Source organism: Corvus brachyrhynchos, unplaced genomic scaffold, assembly GCF_000691975.1.
Source record: "Corvus brachyrhynchos isolate BGI_N302 unplaced genomic scaffold, ASM69197v1 scaffold4, whole genome shotgun sequence".
In the NCBI taxonomy this organism is placed as follows: domain Eukaryota; kingdom Metazoa; phylum Chordata; class Aves; order Passeriformes; family Corvidae; genus Corvus; species Corvus brachyrhynchos.
Window position 1 is genome coordinate 5,485,108 of NW_008237878.1, and position 18,790 is coordinate 5,503,897.

The following is an 18,790-nucleotide window of genomic DNA, read 5'->3' on the forward strand; positions in this document are numbered from 1 at the left end:
CCGGAGGGAGCTGTGAGGGGAGGCTCGGTGCCAGCTTGGCAGCGGGGGCTGGCTAGTGAGCACAGAGCGCAGTGGGAAGCACTGTGGGAGCACTGTGGAAGCGCTGTGGGAGCATTAGAGCGGTGTGCTGCCGCCTTCTCACAGCTGCAGCCAGAGGCTAAACTGCTGGCATCGGCACACCACACCGAGGTTGCCTGCCACATCACCAGGTGCAGAGCCTGAGACTAAATATTGACCATATTAGCCCTGTTCACTGTTGCCCAGCTCTCAAACCAGGTGCTAAAGCCAGGTGGAATCCAATTCATCGTTTCTGGCCCTTTTTCTGACACATGTGGTCTGCTCTTCCAACACGATCACTGCTACTTTCAGTGGATCAGAAAATCTGAGAGCACCAAGTAAACACAAAGTGATTGCCCAACTTTTCAAAACTTTAGGCTGGTTAGTAAGGAAGAGGTTGATATTTTATGTGGTGTGTAATTCAGATGGAAGTGATGCTTCATAAGACAGTGTTTCCTTTCATGGTTGAGCCTTGTGGTATCTTTTTCATCTTCCTATGAAACTTTCTACACATCTTGCTCTGCATAACAAATCAGTGTGTCCTGAAGCAAATTGATTCAGCTTAAATCTTGGTGATTGTTCTGTGTGACTGTGCTTGCTTTTTATCTTAATGTGCATTAAATGCTTTGCCCTTGTTTCCCTTGTCCAAAGCTTCCAGTGACGTCTTGATAAGCAGAGAATTTAGTGAGGCAGCTGTTGGAAGGGAATTGCTCTTGGCTTTAATTTTGGGGGCTGTTCTTCATTTGCACCTGCCACACCCATCGAGGTATTGATGTTACCTATGGCTAGGAGATGCAAGTATCCAGTTAATTGGCTTCTGTGTCTTTGCTTTCCACAGATGGTTTAGCTAGCCCTGGATGAGCTGCTCCCCACTCCCTTTGACATATTATTTTGAGCACAAAATGATGTTTCTCTACAAATCAGAATAAATTGTTGTTAGGTATCCAGTATTAGGAGCTTTATGAACACACAACCTCTGCTCTCCCTACATCTTCCCTCTCTGTGGAAGGAAACTTTGACGCAGGGTGCTGTGAGGACTGAGACCCCATGTACAATGTATTGCAAGATCCTGTGTGCTGTGAAACATAAAGAGGTGATGCTGTGTTGTTCATGGCTGATTTAAGGATTGTAGACATGCTGGACCACGGGAATATTGGGATGGTTTTTTGGGGCACATTCACATACTTATACTAGAACTGGTTCATACTCATACTAAAAATATTTTTGCTCTTTCTCCTTGTTTTCTTTACCTCTTCAACCTCACATAAGTGTCTGTGCTTTGTTCAGCCACCTGCTGCCTTTGTAAACTTCTCCTGAGCCAGAGGAGGGCAGTTTATGAACCAGGAAGGAGCCAGAGTGCAGATGTGTTTGCTTGTGTATGTAAGGCTTACTCTAGAAAGGGCTCCTGGCATCAGCCTAGGGTGCTTCAAGCTTGGGTCAGGTCAGATTTGGGCCCAGGAGATGTTCTCTCTAGTGGATCAGGCTTTGGAACAAACGCTGGAACAACCCTGGAAAAGGCTGCATTTTGTCCCAGGGCCAGGCTGAACATAGGTACTAATTAAAACCTGCTTATCAATAACTAGGAGCTTTTGAAAAGCTGCAGCTCACAAATGCTTGAGAGGCAATCTAATAGAGACCATGCAGAATGATAGTGCTTTTCCCTCTGATTATTTCATCCTTAATTGCCAGGGGTTTAATTATTTAGTGTAATTTACTTTGTTAAGTGGAACAAAGAGAGCCAATTGTGTCAACAGTCAACAACACAATTGTGTCCAGCCTATCTAGTCTGCTGTCTTGTACTCTTAATTAGTGATAGAGCCAAAAATACTTTACTGGTGGATTCTTGATTGGTTTATATGCGAGGGATAAAACACTCCTGATTCACCAGTCTGGCAAGCAATACCTCTTTCTGTCTAAGCCTGTCCTATTGATGCTCTAACTGCCAGCAAGCTCCCAGCCCAGGGGTGGAAATAGGTCTTTGGGGATACAGTGGAGCACAGTTATTTTACAGATAATCAGTCTACCTCAGCTCACAGTCAGTTACTTCTGGAGGGGATGACAAATTGAAGAATGTACTGTCTGTTCTGCCTTCCCTGACTGCCCTGAGGACATCCACTTAATAACTTCAAAGAGGGTGCTCTGATTGCTTGGTGTTCATGAAAAAAAAATCGCCCCAAAATGCTCAGACTGTTTTTAAAGTATGGGCATGGTTAAAAAGTTGCTTTCCCATGGCACTATCCCTGGAGAGATTTTTACTCTCTTTGTTTTGCAGGTGGGAATTCCAACCCATTCCAGCACCTGGAGAAGAGTGCAGTTTTGCAAGAGGTAAATCTTCCAACCATGTCCTCTGTGTACCCCACTCTGGATGGAGTCTTTCCCTCTCTTGAGCAGGTCACTGGAGAACTTCAGCAAGGAAATGAGGGTTTGTTACAGTCCTGCTTGTTCTGAAAGAAATGGACAGCAGTTCTTATTTTATTTTTGGACATATGAAGGGAGAAGGTTGAAATGGTCTCTGTAACAAATTAAAGACTGTGAACTATAAATAAAAGGAATAAAAATATCTGGGAATCACCTTGAACCAGGAAGATTGGGAAATTGGCCTTGGACACCCCAAATGTCTTGTGGATGACAAAATTAATGAGAGGGGTGCGAGTGGTTATTAAATAGTCTCTGAATTTTCTCTGAAGAAATGCCATTCTGTTCAAGAGCAGGTGAACATCTCAATCCCCAGCCCCTGTTGTTTCAGCATTCTCTGTTTGCTTGTGAGGTTGGGAATGGTGTTGGCTCCTGTAGCCTTGGCAAGCTCAAGTTCGTCTGTTGGAAGAGTGGTGCTTTAGCTAGCACACAATCCAGACCTGTGTGAGTGAAAGTGTGATGAGAATTTGGCCTTTAACCTTTATTGCTCTTGGATTTGTAACCCCAGACTACAAAACCAGCTGTTTAAAGGGGCCCATGTTTAACAGGAATTAAGGGAAAATCTGATCCAAAGTCATTGAAGATCTTGCCATACCTCACTCAAAAAGTGTTGTTTCTATCATTGGCCAAGACCAGGCAGGACAGTGTTTGCAAGGGGGTGTTGGTGTCAGTCCTTGTCTGTGCTTTGTTTCCAGGCTCGAGTGTTTAATGAGACTCCCATAAACCCACGAAAATGTGCTCATATCCTCACCAAGATCCTGTACCTCATAAACCAGGTAAGAGAGAGAAAATGTACATCTATACAGACATGTGCATCAGGCCCAAAGCTGGTTGTGGTAATTGGGATTTCCTTTCTTCTTTCCAAACAACCAGGGGGAGCACCTTGGTGTCATGGAAGCTACCGAGTCCTTCTTTGCTATGACCAAGCTTTTTCAGTCCAATGATGTAAGTCTGCCTTTTGTTTTCTTTATTTACCTGGTAGGACGGGTTGTCCCTTGAGATATGCATTTTTATACAATCAACTTTTCTGTCCTGTCTGAAGCTACCTGATCTGAGTAGGAAGAGTAGGGTGAAAGTTTAGAAATGGTGATCAGCTTCCTAGCCCTTCCCAGATCTTGTAGCAGCTTAACTGAAGTGTGCTGTGCTCTTGAGGCAAGATTCCTCCCTCTGAATTGTTGTTTAACTCTTGAGATTGTGGTACACTGGTGGAATTTACTGTGCTTTGTCCCCAGCATTAAAAGAGCCTGCTGAGAGTCAACAATTGTGTGTCCTGGAGGAGGCTGGGAGTTAGTGCCTACCCACAGCAGTAGCACTGTCATTAGTTGTCCCCCAAACCGCAAGGCATTAAAATCATGAGACCAGTGTAGAAATCCCCAGACTCAGGAATATAAATTGTTGGCTTTCTTGCTTTTGAAGCAACACAAGGCTTTCAACCAGGAAACCAGCAAATGGTTTCAAGGTTTTTTCCTTGTTCATGTGAATGACAAGAGGAAGATGAAACTGTAGATCCAGCTAAATCTGGTATTTCTATGGCTTTACCCTAAGACTGAGGGATTTAGAAGAGGAAGAGGTGTTTTGTTAATATGGATTTTGTACATCTTTTACACTTGGGGAGTGGGGCTCTCTGAAGGTATCAGGCTCTTGTGATCTTCACAATAAAATTATGTAGGCAGGGAAAACTGAGATCCTTTCCTATCTGGGATCATCTCAGCTGATGCAGTTCTTGCTTTTTTTCTTGCCAGCCAACTCTTCGCAGGATGTGTTACCTGACTATCAAAGAGATGTCTTCTATTGCAGAAGATGTGATCATTGTTACTAGCAGGTCAGTCACTTCACTTTTATTGCTGTAATACTGACATGCCCTCCAGTAATGTCTGTCCAGCTTCTTGAAGGTAACTGTAGTCCCTAAGCAGGGTGATGATAGGGAATGCCCTTGGTGAGGAAAAAGTTTTCCTTTATAAAAGACCATTAAAATACAGACACTGAACTCATAGTGATGTATGTAAAATGAGCTGTGTCCCCATATGCCGTGCCCATGGGTGTTTGGAATGTCTCTTGGTCACATGATACGGTAGCACTGCTGTTCTTTCCCCTTTTGCACAGGCTTTTTCATTAACTCCTGACTGAATGCCTTGAAACTTTTTGAAGAATTCTGGCACAAATCTCAAGGCTTTCAACAGGTAGACAAGGATTTACTGCTCCTGTAGCAGCACAGAATACGACCTCACCAGGGAACAAAATTCCCTCTGTGAGTCATTCCTGAATTGCTGATCATCCCAGTGAAATGCCCTGCTGGGCAGTCAGGAGCCTGAGGGCACAGGGTCTGTGAAGGGCTGAGGCAGAAGCCAGTCTCAAGTGCTGTGATATGATGAACTCCCGGCCCTTCGCAGATGGTCTCACACTGAGCAGGACCCTGGGAAAAGGGCAGGAATGAGTGTTCAGTAAGAAAGACAAATGCCTCAGGGGTGTGTGTATGCTCCAGACTCACTTGGTGAACAGGAGCTGATGCAACTTGTTGATGGGCTTGGGACCTGAGTACGGATCTTTTCCTCCGGCCTTCCCACCCCAGTGGGATTTCCCTGAGACCTGCAGCTGCCTGCTTGGCATTCAGCTGTGATGCTGGCTGCCTGCTGCTCTGTGTGCACTGTGTGTGCGCTTGAGAGCTGCTGGCTCAGGAGTGCAGTATTGAGAGTTTCCTGTTTTCCCAGCTTAACCAAAGACATGACTGGGAAGGATGACAATTACCGAGGCCCTGCTGTGAGAGCACTCTGTCAGATCACTGATGTAAGTGCTGCTTTTCCTGTGGGGTAGCTCTCTGCCCTTCACTTTTTCCTACTTTACCCCATCCCACATTCTACTCTGCATTTTATGCCTTTGCATCTCCCCTTTCACACTCCTAACAGCTTTCCCATATCAGCTGTTGTTTCCCTCTCCCTGCAGAGTACCATGTTGCAGGCCATTGAGCGCTATATGAAGCAGGCGATTGTTGACAAAGTGCCAAGTGTGTCCAGCTCTGCTCTTGTGTCTTCCTTGGTATGTACTCCCTGAAGCACGGGCCTGAGGGACAGTCAAGCAGGGAAGCAGTCATCTGTGGTGGGACTGGACATCTTGGGAGTTTCAGGGTTTTGTTACTATTCCTGTCTTTGTTAACTGGTGCTCACTTTGCAAGAGATCATCAGCCTCCTGAGGCTGCAGCTGTAATGGCCAGGTCTCTGCATGCTGATCCCTTGTTCTTCTATAAGTTGCTGCTGCCAGCACACTCATGGGGAAGGCTGATTGCTTCTTAACATAAGCTGAAATTCCCAAAACTTCCTCCATCCTTATCTCATGGGTTGTTGTGGCTTCATCTCCTTTCAGCACTTGCTGAAGACCAGTTATGATGTGGTAAAGCGCTGGGTGAACGAGGCTCAGGAGGCAGCTTCCAGTGACAATATCATGGTGCAGGTAGGACACCCACTGCCACCAGGGGAATAGCCAGCAGCAGCTGGGCATGGAGCAAATTGCTGGAGCACCAGGCACCTCTGGGTGACAGGACAAAAGGGGGAAGAACCCACCATGAGTTTGTGACGTTTTCTTTCCCTGCACAGTATCATGCTCTGGGCTTGCTGTACCATGTGCGGAAGAACGACCGCCTGGCAGTCAACAAGATGCTCAGCAAGTTCACACGCCACGGTCTCAAGTCCCCATTTGCCTACTGCTTGATGATCCGAATAGCCAGCAAGCTGCTGGAGGAGGAGGCTGGCAGGTGAGCAGGCTCCTTTGCCCTGCTGAAAGAATTTCCTGGTCCTGCTTCCATCTCCTCTTGCAGGCTCACTTGTCATCTCATTATTTCTGTCTTTGAAGAGCAGCATGCACCTTCTACCCTCTTACTGTTGGGTAAAAGCAGAGAAAATACAGAATGTCTTCGTGGTTGTTTTGAGATGGCTTCTGTGAGTCTTGCTTGCACATCAAATACTATCTTGTTTCTCTGGACTGTTCTGCATAGCTGTTCTTTGTTCTACTTCATTTTCTCTGTCTTCTGTAATTGCTTATCCACCTGGTATGCAGTGTGGCTTCCTGGTAGATAAGGATTGTGGTGTGTACAGTCATTTCTCACTGTGTGAGAGTTGAGGGAGATTCCCTTTAGCCTGTAAGGCAGAGGGTGTCTTCTCAGAAGGCAGCCTGACTTTCAAGCATGCTGGAAGTACAGTATAATGACCAGTGCAAAATCTGGGGACAGAGTGGGTTTATGGCTGCTTTTACCTTTCCATGGGCTATGGGACCTGCCCATTTCTGCTGCTGAATTCTTAATTTCTGTTAGTACCTTTGCTTTAATTCAATCTTGTGGGGTCTTCTGTCCCTTAGCCGCGACAGCCCCCTGTTTGATTTCATTGAGAGCTGCCTAAGAAACAAGCACGAGATGGTGGTGTATGAAGCTGCATCTGCCATCGTTAACCTGCCCAACTGCACTGCCAAGGAGTTGGCTCCGGCTGTCTCGGGTAAGTGGGGTGCTCATGGCCATGGTGAGGGAATGATGAGCCTCCAGTGGTGACACCTGCTGATTGTCCCAAGAAACAATGACCTTGTATAGTTTCAGGCTTGTTGTGCTGCTGTATCCTTTTTTGCTTTATGCTGCTGCTGAGAGCCTGTGGTGTGTGTGAATAGCTTTGTTCTTGTAAAGGTATTTCCTGGTGTGTTCAAGTGTGGGTTACTTCATGGGTCAGTTCTGGAAAAGGAGCAGTGTTTGCATGAAATGGAGAACAGCAGTTCAAATTGACTTAATAGGAAAGATGACAAGGTGATGAATTTGGCTTTCACAGGCAGCAAAGTATAGCAGCACTGTGGAAGAAGAGGGAGGTGGGTAAGAGTTAGTTGTCAGCAGGGATGTGACAAAGGCAAAGGGGACAAGAAGAAGGGAGGAATCTGTTAAAGGTACAGCTGCTTCTTAAGCATGTTTCTAGTTACCTTATGCTTGCAGCTGTCTCTTCACTGAGGCTCTTGCTTTAGATATGAAATGCTTCTCAATAACAGAGTGCCTAAACATGTCTTTGTTGGTTTTCCCACCTTGCAGTTCTGCAGTTGTTCTGCAGCTCCCCGAAAGCAGCACTAAGATATGCAGCCGTCCGTACCCTCAACAAGGTAGGAGCCAGTCTCTTGGGAGCTCCAATAGTGTCTCATATGCAGGGAGGTGCAGACTTCAGAAGCAGGGGGTCAGATTATGTGATGATTTTGTGTGAATAACCTCTGCCTTGTGCTACAACCTTACATTTCATTGCTTGCTGCCTGGAATAAAACCTCAAAGAACACTCTATAGAAGGAAAAAAAAACCCTGATAATTTTCACTGGTCTCTTAGAATGTCACTGGTCTTAGTGTTACTGCGTTCCCTTCTGAGCTTCCCATGGTGAGGAAGCTCCTTGTAAAACAGGGATCAAACCTTGATGATGCTTCTTGCCACTCCATGGCAGTCTTCGTTCCAGCTTTTCCCTTCCGCTTATAAACTCTACAAAAGGAAAAGAGAGAATGGCAGTGTCTGGTAACTGTTGTGCTTCCACCCATGGAGCTGTTTTGCACAGCTAGTCTGGCTGAATTTTTGTTGGGAGTTCATAGCTTGCTTTTCTTACTATATAGAGTTAAAAATAGTAGAAGATTGTTTATTACTACTGCTTTTCTTCCAGCAAGGGGTGCAATTCTGCAGGAAACAAGAGCTTGTTACCTTAACTCCAGATTAGCTGTTTGTCTGAGATGTTCCTCATCTACAGTCTATACCACTTACTTCTATGGGAAGGAGTGAGTTTTGCTGGGTTTTGCCAGCTGGGCCTTTTGCATCTGTTGGATTTTCATTCTTCCTTCACTGCTGCAGGTGGCCATGAAGCACCCATCTGCTGTGACTGCCTGTAACCTGGACCTGGAGAACCTTGTGACAGACTCCAACCGCAGCATAGCCACTCTGGCCATCACCACACTGCTGAAAACTGGCAGTGAGAGCAGCATTGACCGGCTCATGAAGCAGATCTCCTCTTTCATGTCAGAAATCTCAGATGAGTTCAAAGTAAGGAAGTGGGAGGAGAAGGAACACCCAGATTCCTGAAGAAACCTCATAGTCTATGTCCATGTTTGTGTGTGTGCTCTAAACCTGCATGGAGCTGCTTCCAGAAGCAGCAGAATATTTGCAGGGAGGAGAAAGAATCTGAGGTTTTCTGCCTAAGCCATGCCTCAGTCCTACAGCTCCAAAGTCACATGCTCTCTTCTGGGGAGATGCCTTCTGAGAATCAAATCTCCTTCTTTCCAGTGGGTGTGGGCTTTCTTTAGGGGCTGGCCAGTGCAGAAAGATCAGTCTCCCCCAGTTCCTAGGCTTGTACCTCCTGGAACTGCATTTGTTGAGTAAGTAATGACAAAAACATGATTTCTGGACTAGGGAGACCAGAATAAAATTGATACAATTTGGCTATTTTTTCCTGCCTGGTGGAACAGAATTGTTTTTTACTTGCCCCCTTTTCCTGCAGGTGGTCGTGGTCCAGGCAATCAATGCTCTGTGTCAGAAGTACCCTCGCAAACATGCTGTCCTCATGAACTTCCTCTTCACTATGCTTCGGGAGGAGGTAAGTTTGCACCACAGCTATGTGTGCCTTGCTTGTGTGCATGAACAGTACTCCCTGTGAGTGTCAAGCTTTTCCTGATAAGGCTGTGCAGTGAAAGCCTCTCTCGAAAAGGTTTGCAGTCTAACTGCAGAAATGCCCAGCTGTGCACAATAGTTATAAGCACACTGCTAGGCTTATTTTTAGTGTGGTTTTCATTCTGTGATTTTTTTTCTGGGGGTTTATTAACTCTCCAAGCAAATGCAGGCAACAGCAGATCTGTTGGCAGTCTGTGTGTGTTTCACATTTGAACCAGCTTTCTTTTATCCTTTGACAGCAAATTCCAAGAAGTTTCGATAACAACCTCTTTATTGATGACAGGGGACCACTTTTGTTCTGGTGTCTGTGCTGTGGCAGTGAAGGGATCACGAGTACCTACAACCATTCTCTGCATTCAGTCAGACATAAATTGCAGAAAGACAGCTTTACAGAGGTTTGCCGAGGCTGTTTCTAAAAGAGCAAACATGCCTGCAGCACAGCTGGCACCACTGCTTGCTGACATCACTTTCTGCCAATTACAGCCTCTCAGCTGGGAACAAACCAGAGCATCTCATTTTCCTCCTGTGAAAAATGGACCATTCTCGTTTCCCAGATTTTCTGTGGGTGGATGGTATCATTTTGAATGTGGTTTTGTACTTCAAACCATTCTGTTTTAAAGCTTTTTAAATCTGAAGTAGCTCCAGAAAGAGCCAAATGCCCAACACTCTGCATGTAATTGGCAGAGGGTAGCGTGCAGTTTAATCCCCTGGTGTGTATTGAGGACGTTAGTAAATAATGTCTGAAGATAACCAAGCATTACTGGCATATCAGGTTGTGTCTGTACCTGGGGAGGTATTGATTGCCTATCATCCCACACTAATGGAGCTATTTGCTGCGTCCTGCTGTGACAGATATGATCCTTCATATTTTTCTCTTGTGATTCATCCTCAGATGTCTAGTGCTAAAGGGGAGAGGGCTGGGCTTTTTCTCCTCCCATATGGCTGTTTTTAAGCACTAATTCTAGCAGCAGAGGATTCTGATGGAGATAAAAGCCCTTCAGACAGATGAATTCTTTTACTCTTGGGTTAGGACTTGGGTTTTTTTCTTCAGTGCAGCCATTCTGAAGGGAGCTGGCAAGAGAGCTTGAATATTAGCTGGCCCTCTGGGTGTAAAGAGGGTCAAAAGTGAGGGCAGAATTACTGCCCTCCTCCTTTCAAACACACATTAAAAAGCACTGAGTGTGAATGACCTTTTCAAAGGAATGTTTTTCCTGTCTGGCTAGCTCAGAGTCTCTAAAATACTTTGAGATTTCCAGCTGAGCAGTTCCCTTTTGCTCCTCAGGGCGGCTTTGAATACAAGAGAGCCATTGTGGACTGCATCATCAGCATTATTGAGGAGAACTCAGAGAGCAAAGAGACAGGCCTGTCTCACCTCTGCGAATTCATCGAGGACTGCGAGTTCACTGTGCTGGCCACCCGGATCCTCCACCTCTTGGGGCAGGAAGGGCCCAAAACCAACAACCCCTCCAAATACATTCGCTTCATCTACAACAGGGTCGTTCTGGAGCATGAAGAAGTCCGGGCAGGTAAGTGACAGACCTGGGAAGCTCTCTGCTCTTGGACAAATCTTCAGGGAGCCATAGTGTATGAATGCCTCTGCTTTTGAGGGCTGTGATTCCCTCTAGGCCTGAGCAGATCATTTTACACAGCAAAGATCCTGCAGTAGTATTGATGGAAGAGGTGGCCTGTGGCTGAGAAATGGGAAGGGATATGCACTGGCTCTGAAACTAGACAGAGGTTTGCAGGCACTTCACTGTAATACCCCTGCTTCTTTCTAGTCAGTTTTACTAATGTACACAGTTTACTGATGTAGCATCTCTGACATGGCATTTGATCAAGGCCAAGAAATGGAGGAAACTTCAGCTTATTTCTTTGCTTTCTAATTCTTCTGCTACAGGTGCTGTAAGTGCCCTGGCCAAGTTTGGAGCTCAGAATGAGGAGATGTTACCCAGTATCTTGGTGTTACTTAAAAGGTCAGTTGTGCCTCAGAGTTTTCCAACATCCTAGGTGAAAAAACCTGTTTGTTTGAGAGCTTGTCTAGTCTCTTCTAGCTGTGGGTCTGAGAAGGTGCAGGGGGTACCCGTGGTCCTGTGATAGGATCACCACTGCATTCAGCACCACAAAGTGGACAGAAGCCATGTGTGGCAGAGTACTGCTTTTCTATTACAATTACTAGGAGATTGCTGGATTTCCCCAATGGCATGTTTTTTCTGGCGCTGTGATGTGTCTTAGTCACGTGGATTCTGAACAAAGTTTTCCACTTTCCTCTCAGGTGTGTGATGGATGATGACAATGAAGTGAGAGACAGAGCCACCTTCTACCTAAATGTTCTGGAGCAGAAGCAGAAGGCCCTCAATGCTGGCTACATCCTGAATGGTACTGTAGGAAGGCCTTAAAACAAGTCTGTGCCTCTTTCCTGCTTGAACAAGAGTTAAACTAAAGACCTGGCATTGTTGTGGTTTTGGTGACCTGTCCCTTCTGTCCCCAGGGTTGACGGTGTCCATCCCTGGCCTGGAGAGGGCTCTGCATCAGTACACCCTGGAGCCTTCTGAGAAACCCTTTGACTTGAAATCTGTTCCTTTGGCAACAGCTCCTATCATTGAGCAAAGAGCAGGTGAGGAACCGGGTCCCCTGAATGCTAGTGATTCCCTGCTTTGGGCTTGCTGGGAATTGCTGAGCTCCATCCTATTTGAATTTTGTGAGATTGCTTCTTCTGGAAAGACTAAGGCCTGCAAATCTGGTTGCTCCCACATTAATATTTCAGTTTAGTGCAACTACTAATAATAGTAATAGTTGGCAATCCTCACTGGAGCTGCTGCAGTTCTAAAGCTGCTTAGGAAGCCAAATACGGGTGTCTAGTCAATATCGAATGAAAAATGAGCTCCCTTCCTTTCCTTAATCAAATCCCTCTCCAGACACTGATCTGTCTTCTGATTTAGTAATTTCTTACTCTTCTCCTTCAAATCTTTGGGGTTTTGTTTTTGTTTGCAGAAAATGCCCCCATTGCTGTAGTGAAACAGCCAGAGAAGGTGGCAGCAACACGGCAAGAAATATTCCAAGGTAAACTGATGCAAGGCCACTCCTCTGTCCATGTGTGAGAACTCTGTAGCCAGTCTCCTGCTGAGCCTGCCTTAGCCCCTCTGGCTTCTTCTCACCTTCTTGCAGGGGCTCCCAACTTAAGGTCAACTGTTCACTCCTGGAGGGTGGGGGTGCCTGCACTCATCTTTTTTCTGTCTTGCAGTAGATGTGAGCAAAGGATGACTCTTTTTAATTTTAAAAGACTCTAGGGAATGTTGATGGGTATTTGATGGATAGTTCCTTGCTGTAACAGCTTCTGGCAGCTGAAACAAGGGGTTTGAAACTGCTAACACCTCCTTGTGTCTTGAGGAAGGCAGTAATTTGTGTCCTCTATTTCAGAGCAACTGGGGGCCATCCCAGAGTTTCGGGAGCTGGGCCCACTCTTCAAGTCTTCCCCAGAGCCTGTGGCCCTGACAGAGCTGGAGACAGAGTATGTGGTTCGTTGCACCAAGCACACCTTTGTCAACCACATGGTGTTCCAGGTGGGTAGCTATGGGGTATGGTGCTGAAGACTCTTAAAAAATAAGCTCCTGACTGGCTGAAAGCTTCATTGTGAAGACATATCTCAGGGATATCATAGAATCCTAGAATGGCCTGAGTTAGAAGTAACTTTAAAGATAATATAGTTCCAACCCCCCTGCCATGGACAGGGACACCTTTCACTAGACCGGGTTTCTCAGAACTCCATCCAACCTGCCCTTGAACACTTCCAGAGATGCAGCACCCACAGCCTGTGTTCGAAGCACGACACTGCAATGAGTAGTCCTTAGTTTCTTATCCATGGCAGTAGAACCCCAAAGAAAATTAATAAGGGTGGGAGGGGTTATGTCTGAGCAATGCTTACAGGTACAGTCAAATCCAACAAGCACTAGATGGGGCTGTTCTCACGGAGCAGCTGGCAAGGGGATCTGTGTTGTTTCCTCAGAGTCCCCAAGCACGTGGTTTGGGCATGAAAGAGTGAAGTGACTGCATCTGAGAAGCTGAAAAGGGTACCCAGGAAAGGGATCCAGTGGGGGAGGGCTCTTCACCCGCTATGTTTTGTTCTAGCCTGTAGCACAGGTGCTTTCTTCTGTACATCCTGGCCTTGGCTGTACCACCCTGCTGCTGTGTGTGAGATGTTAGGACTGATGTGCCAGTCCCCCTTGCCTGTACCTCAGGGAGTCGAGGCACAGCGAGTCCTTTGCTAGCTTTGTGTTTTGTCTTTAGCCAGCTCCTTCCTCAAAGCTCAGAACTGCTTACACAGCCCTCACAGGGATTGACCTTTGCTTCTGTTGTCCATCCACCAGATGCAATTGTATGAGCTTAAGAGACTTGGCATTGCAGCTGGAACGAAGTCTAATCAGCAAGTTTAGACTTGTTGAAAACATCAAGCTTGCTGAAACTTGCTCAAGCTGCCCCTAGTTTTAGCCATGCAAAGGATCATCTTTTATCTTCTGTGAAGGCACTGTGTCCCTGTAGCTTCAAGTGGGATGATGTAGGCAACACAGTACTTGCATTTCCATAGAGCAAAGAATTAACCCAGGAATGACTGTCCAGGACATTGGAGCAAAAAGTTCCATACTAACTGGTGAACTGAAACAGGCAGAAGCTGACACATCCCTGCCCTCACTGAATTTGTGGTCCTGCTTGGATTGCAGAGGGCAGGCCTTGGATTGGTGTTTAAGTCTTGTTTCCTTAAAAAAAAAGTTTGCTGGAGCACTGAACTCACCAGCAGGGTTTTAGTTTCTCCCTTAAAGCATTTAAATGAGCACTTTTTAGTCAAGTTGCTCTGTAATGAGCCAGCTGATAGCGAGGTGCACCATGAAAACATAGAGAGCTGGGGGTTCATGGGCTGACACCAGACTCCCACTGTGCCTAAGCTAAGTCTGATCTTCGGTGAGTAGTGAGCAGCTTCAAGCTGTTGCTGCTTTCCCCTTTCCTGTTTAGTTTGACTGCACGAACACCCTGAATGATCAGATCCTGGAGAATGTTACAGTGCAGATGGAGCCAACAGAGGGATATGAGGTCATTGGCTACGTACCTGCCAAAACCCTGGTGTACAACCAGCCAGGTACCTGCTACACACTGGTGGCACTGTCTGAAGAGGATCCAACAGCAGGTAAACAGTCTGCACTCTTTCTTACTGTATTGCTTATCCCCACACATTCTACCTTGCATCCCAGCCAGATATTTATAGCCTGTGTGTGGGTGCAGCCCTGAGTGATGCTGAGCATGACTTGTCTTTGCTGTTTTGGGGGCTGTCAAGCCTTCCTTCTCCTCTGCTGGTTCCCTTGTGCTGTAGTACTGCCAAGTCGGGCTGTGAGAGCTGGCAGATTAGTTGTCTTTCATGCATCCTGGCATGTCCTTCAGCCTTTCTTTGTGTTAGACATGGGGAGGTTGGTGCTTGTAAAGTGCTGAGAGTGCCCAGATGCTCTGAGTAGCAAAGGGGTGTTTCAGACAAACCGCTAGAATTTCAGTGATGTCTGTTTGAACTGAACATCCCCCTCCCTGTTTGCCACTATCCAGAACATGAACCAGGCTTTACCTGTGCTTTGGTCTCCCTGGTTTGTGCTCTGGAACTGCTCTCCTGCTGTGTTGCTGCTTTCACTCAACAGTACCCATCTTCGAGGGATGAGTCATCGCTTCCTCTCCCAGCCGAGTGGTATTAAAGAGCTGCAGGATTTCAGTGCAAGGGGCTTTCATTTCAGAGGTGCTTGAACGGATCCCTAGATACGGGCATTGCCTCTTCACAAGGTGCTGGTGGGACATGTTTAGTTAGTATTCCCAACACAATGTGAAGTTCATTAGTAATAGCACTTGATCTGAGGATTATGGTCTTGGACAACCATCATGAGCCTGTCTTTATCACTGTTTGCTTAATATTATAAATAAATAGCTTGTCCTTGAGAGACAGAAACTGTTGGAGAGCTCTCTCTAGGTCAGTGGCTAAGCCTGTGCTGCTGACAGTGACTGGGAGAGCCTGGCTTCCCCAAACCTCCCAGCCCCGTTCTACCTCAGGGAAGTGTGGATATGGTGGTAATGTGAGCTTTGCCTTTGCTTTCTTGTCTCCAGTGGCCTGCACATTCAGCTGCATGATGAAGTTCACTGTCAAAGACTGTGATCCCAACACGGGTGAGACGGATGACGAGGGTTACGAAGATGAGTATGTGGTAAGGAGCTGGGCGTGTGCCTGATCATGGAAACTGCTGTCATTTTGTGGGGTTTTGTGATCTGAACTCGGATCCCTGCAAGCAGTGATGTGACCACTGACACTAAAGTGGGCAGCATCACGTAGAGGGAGCTCTTGCTGTCTCTGGTGCAGATGGGAGTTTGCTGAGCTTGCTTTGTCTCATTTGGAGTATTATCCTGTTGCACTGTAGCTGGACACCTGACTGTGCAGGATATGTATGTTTTGGGAGGCCATGGTGCAACCTCCAGGTTTGGCTGACTGTGCCCTATGGGCTCCAGCAATGGCACACTCAGGGTTGTGGAGACAGAGGGCTGTTGGGCATCTTTTGTTCTGTGAGTTGCTCCTGTGGTGGTGTGGTTAATTGCCTAGAAGCTTGCCTGGCCCAGGAAAGTTGCCATCCTTGTTCTTACTCTGGGGGAGGTGGAGCTCTTCCCTCCCCAGCACTGACACTGCTGAAAGCAGCAGTGCTGCAGAAGCACCTCTCTTCCTTGGAGAGGAAGGGATGTTGTTCACAGCCTCAGCTTGGCCTGTTAGCTCCAGAGACTGTTTTCTATGCATTGCCTGTCACTGCTGTGAATCTGATTAGAGGCGCTGCTGTGCAGTGAGTCACTGTCTTCCCAGAAGGAGTGGGGAGGGTTTTTCTCAATGGAACATGCAAGGTTAACCCTTCTCTCAGCTTCCTACCAGTCACCAAGGCAATTGAGTGATACTTAAACAAACTCTTCAATGTGTTTCAGCTAGAATCAGGAGGAGATTCTTTCCTGCAGCAGTTGTTGGAATGAATGCAGGCTGGTGTCCTGCAGGGCACTGCCTGCTCTTCATTACACACTCTGGAGGGACAAGCCTGCTTCTGCCTTGCACAGGTGCAGTCACAGCAGCAGCTCAGCTACCCTGGTGCCAGTGTTAGGTGATCGCACACATGTGACAGTGTCTCACTTTACCAGCCTACAAAATGATAAGCCAGAAAGACAATACATGCATTCCAGGGAAGCAAATGCTCAAGCAGCTATTTCTAAGCTTTTGTTTTTCCCTCTGTTTTGGCCATTTGTCCAGTGCTTTGATCTCTGTCAGGCCAAGGGCTGTGCTCAAAGCAGGAACCTGGTTTGTAAGCCCTGGAAATGGCATCACAGTGCCTTTCTCAGGCCTAGCAGTTGCTCAGTAACAAACCAGAAGTGGAAGTGGAGGCAATTTCCTGCATCCACCTGATCTCAGGGAATCCAGTCTAAAGTTCACTCTGGGGATAACAGGGTTAAGAACAACCACATTTCACTTTAACCTCTTCTACCACCAGCTTGAAGACCTGGAGGTAACAGTGGCTGATCACATCCAGCGAGTTCTGAAGCCAAACTTTGGAGCAGCCTGGGATGAAGTGGGTGATGAGTTTGAAAAGGAAGAGACCTTTACTTTATCTGCTATTAAAACCCTTGAAGGTAAGGAAGGGTGTGTGAGCACAGCAGAGCTCTTATTTTCCCTCCAGCAGACAGAGTCCAGAGGCCCAGTCTGGGTCACTTTAGATGTGTCACAGAAAGGCTAATGGGGCAAAACCCTTCACAAGCTTTACACCACAGCTGTTAAATAGGGAGCTACAGTAACTGTGATAAGTTAGTTCAGGTTTCAAAAAAGCAAATGAGTGTTTTGGGACCAGTGGAGACCAGGCGGGATTGTGGAGGCAAGAGAGTATCTTGGTTTGCTCTTGCACTTTACCCTTCCAAGCAGACAGACCATAGTTCAGTTATGAACTCCCACCATTCTTCTTGAGGCCTGTAAGAAAAAATGAAAACAGCAGAAGACATGAGGTTGGTGGGCAGGCTGGTTGGGGTAAGCTCTCTTCTCTTTCATCATGTATTAAAGTGTCCTTCTATTTTTACTCAGAAGCCTCAAAACTCAGTTCTTTTGATGCCTTAACAGGGTGTCCTTGTCCTGTAGCCATCTCTCTGTTCCCTTGAACAGCCCCTTGGGGTTTGAAATACTCTCCTTGAGGCCTTTCCATATTTCTCCTGAAGACCTGTGTCTCCTGCAAGACATGTCCTTCCTTTGCATGTCCCCAGAGAAGCGAGCAGGCTGTCAGGGCTGTGCAGTAAGTGCAGCCAGCTGCACTCTCCTTCTGCCCTTGCCTGACTCGTTCCCCCTCTTCTTTCTGTTGCACATTTGCTACATCAGATAACAGAACTCTCCCACGGTGGTGGGGGTTTTTGTGTGTTGTCTTTGCATCCTTGTGGCCTCCAAAACCATGATTCTGGACAAGGAACATAAACTCTAACTTGTAGGAAGGGCTTGAGTCACCTTTAGGTGCTCTTTATGTGCCCCAGTTAAGATATCTGTGACACAGAGCCCATTTTATTTATTTTTTCAAACAGAGGCAGTGAGCAATATTGTGAAGTTCCTGGGGATGCAGCCCTGTGAGCGGTCAGATAAAGTGCCAGATAACAAGAACTCTCACACACTGTACCTCGCAGGTGAGCTGTGGGGTGAGGATCTGCGTGAGGACCAACTCTGGGAGGTTGCACAGAGCTGCCTGTTGAAAATCAGGGCAGGAGTTTCTGATGGAGCCCACTGTGCTCTGGGTTGGATTTTGAGGCTTGTTCCTGCCATGATTTCTGTCTCTGCAGTGCAGAGCAACTGGTCTTGGGATCAGGGAGGGTGCTGTGGTGGGGATGTTGGGATCAGCCCCAGGCTCAGCTGGGTGGAATTTGCTGTCTTTGGGATTTGTGGCACCTGCTTTGGAGCAAGCTTGGTGTGGGAAAGACAGCAGCCTTACACAGCAGATGAGTACCAGAGCTCTTAGACATGTCTGGATCTCTTCTCACCTGGAGTTTATTGTACGCTTTGCTTTCATGAGTTTTACAGTAGCAGGAGTCCCAGGTATGTTACAATGAATGGGAAATGAGCTACTTTAGGGTCTCCCCTGGCCCAGTACTAGGATCTGCCAGACTACCTGTGGGAAACCTACCTGTGCCAAGCAGTAGTGTTCATCTTCAGACTGGCAGAGGAGAGCAGCCTGCAACGTGCTCACCCCTTCCTCGCCCTCTCCTCTCCAGGTGTGTTCCGGGGTGGCCATGACCTCCTGGTGCGGTCTCGTCTTGTTCTCACTGACACGGTGACGATGCAGGTCACGGCCCGCAGCGCAGAGGAACTCCCTGTGGATGTGATCATGGCCTCCGTCGGATAAACCCCCCTTTCCAGGACTGTCCTGACTCCGAGCCCCCGCGGGCAATGCTTCTTTCTCGGGCAGCAGAATAGGGATCACGGTCACTACAGCAGCTTTTGTGTTCTCTGCAGTACAGCTGTACTTGGGGCTCTGTCTATAAAATCACCATGTTTTTAAGCTCTGGCTACGCCGCGCTTTGTCCCCCGTACCGGAGCGTCGCGGCCGCCGCTCCCCGTCCTCCTCCTGCTGTCGTTCCCACTAAGCAGGGTT

The 18,790-nt window shown here is 47.1% G+C and overlaps 1 protein-coding gene and 1 long non-coding RNA gene across 2 annotated transcripts in view; one reads left to right on the plus strand and one right to left on the minus strand.

The window, feature by feature from the left end:
- Positions 1-18,697, plus strand: part of COPG1 (coatomer protein complex subunit gamma 1) — a 19,861-nt gene extending 1,164 nt beyond the window's left edge. Inside the window, exons 2-24 of the mRNA XM_008632228.2 lie at positions 2,330-2,382; positions 3,168-3,248; positions 3,346-3,417; positions 4,215-4,294; positions 5,181-5,256; positions 5,413-5,505; positions 5,830-5,916; positions 6,060-6,217; positions 6,817-6,950; positions 7,523-7,590; positions 8,313-8,501; positions 8,956-9,051; positions 10,408-10,651; positions 11,023-11,098; positions 11,398-11,501; positions 11,614-11,739; positions 12,117-12,185; positions 12,543-12,685; positions 14,130-14,301; positions 15,255-15,352; positions 16,664-16,802; positions 17,730-17,828; positions 18,411-18,697. Of these exons, the coding sequence (XP_008630450.1) occupies positions 2,330-2,382; positions 3,168-3,248; positions 3,346-3,417; positions 4,215-4,294; positions 5,181-5,256; positions 5,413-5,505; positions 5,830-5,916; positions 6,060-6,217; positions 6,817-6,950; positions 7,523-7,590; positions 8,313-8,501; positions 8,956-9,051; positions 10,408-10,651; positions 11,023-11,098; positions 11,398-11,501; positions 11,614-11,739; positions 12,117-12,185; positions 12,543-12,685; positions 14,130-14,301; positions 15,255-15,352; positions 16,664-16,802; positions 17,730-17,828; positions 18,411-18,541 (2,588 nt within the window). The 3' untranslated portion in view covers positions 18,542-18,697. The remainder of the gene's footprint in view (positions 1-2,329; positions 2,383-3,167; positions 3,249-3,345; positions 3,418-4,214; positions 4,295-5,180; positions 5,257-5,412; positions 5,506-5,829; positions 5,917-6,059; positions 6,218-6,816; positions 6,951-7,522; positions 7,591-8,312; positions 8,502-8,955; positions 9,052-10,407; positions 10,652-11,022; positions 11,099-11,397; positions 11,502-11,613; positions 11,740-12,116; positions 12,186-12,542; positions 12,686-14,129; positions 14,302-15,254; positions 15,353-16,663; positions 16,803-17,729; positions 17,829-18,410) is intronic.
- Positions 16,920-18,408, minus strand: LOC108446273. The gene is made up of 2 exons (XR_001861421.1): positions 18,323-18,408; positions 16,920-17,133 (listed from the first exon to the last, which is right to left on the minus strand). It is a non-coding gene; the product is annotated as an uncharacterized LOC108446273 (long non-coding RNA).
- Positions 18,698-18,790: the final 93 nt, after the last annotated feature.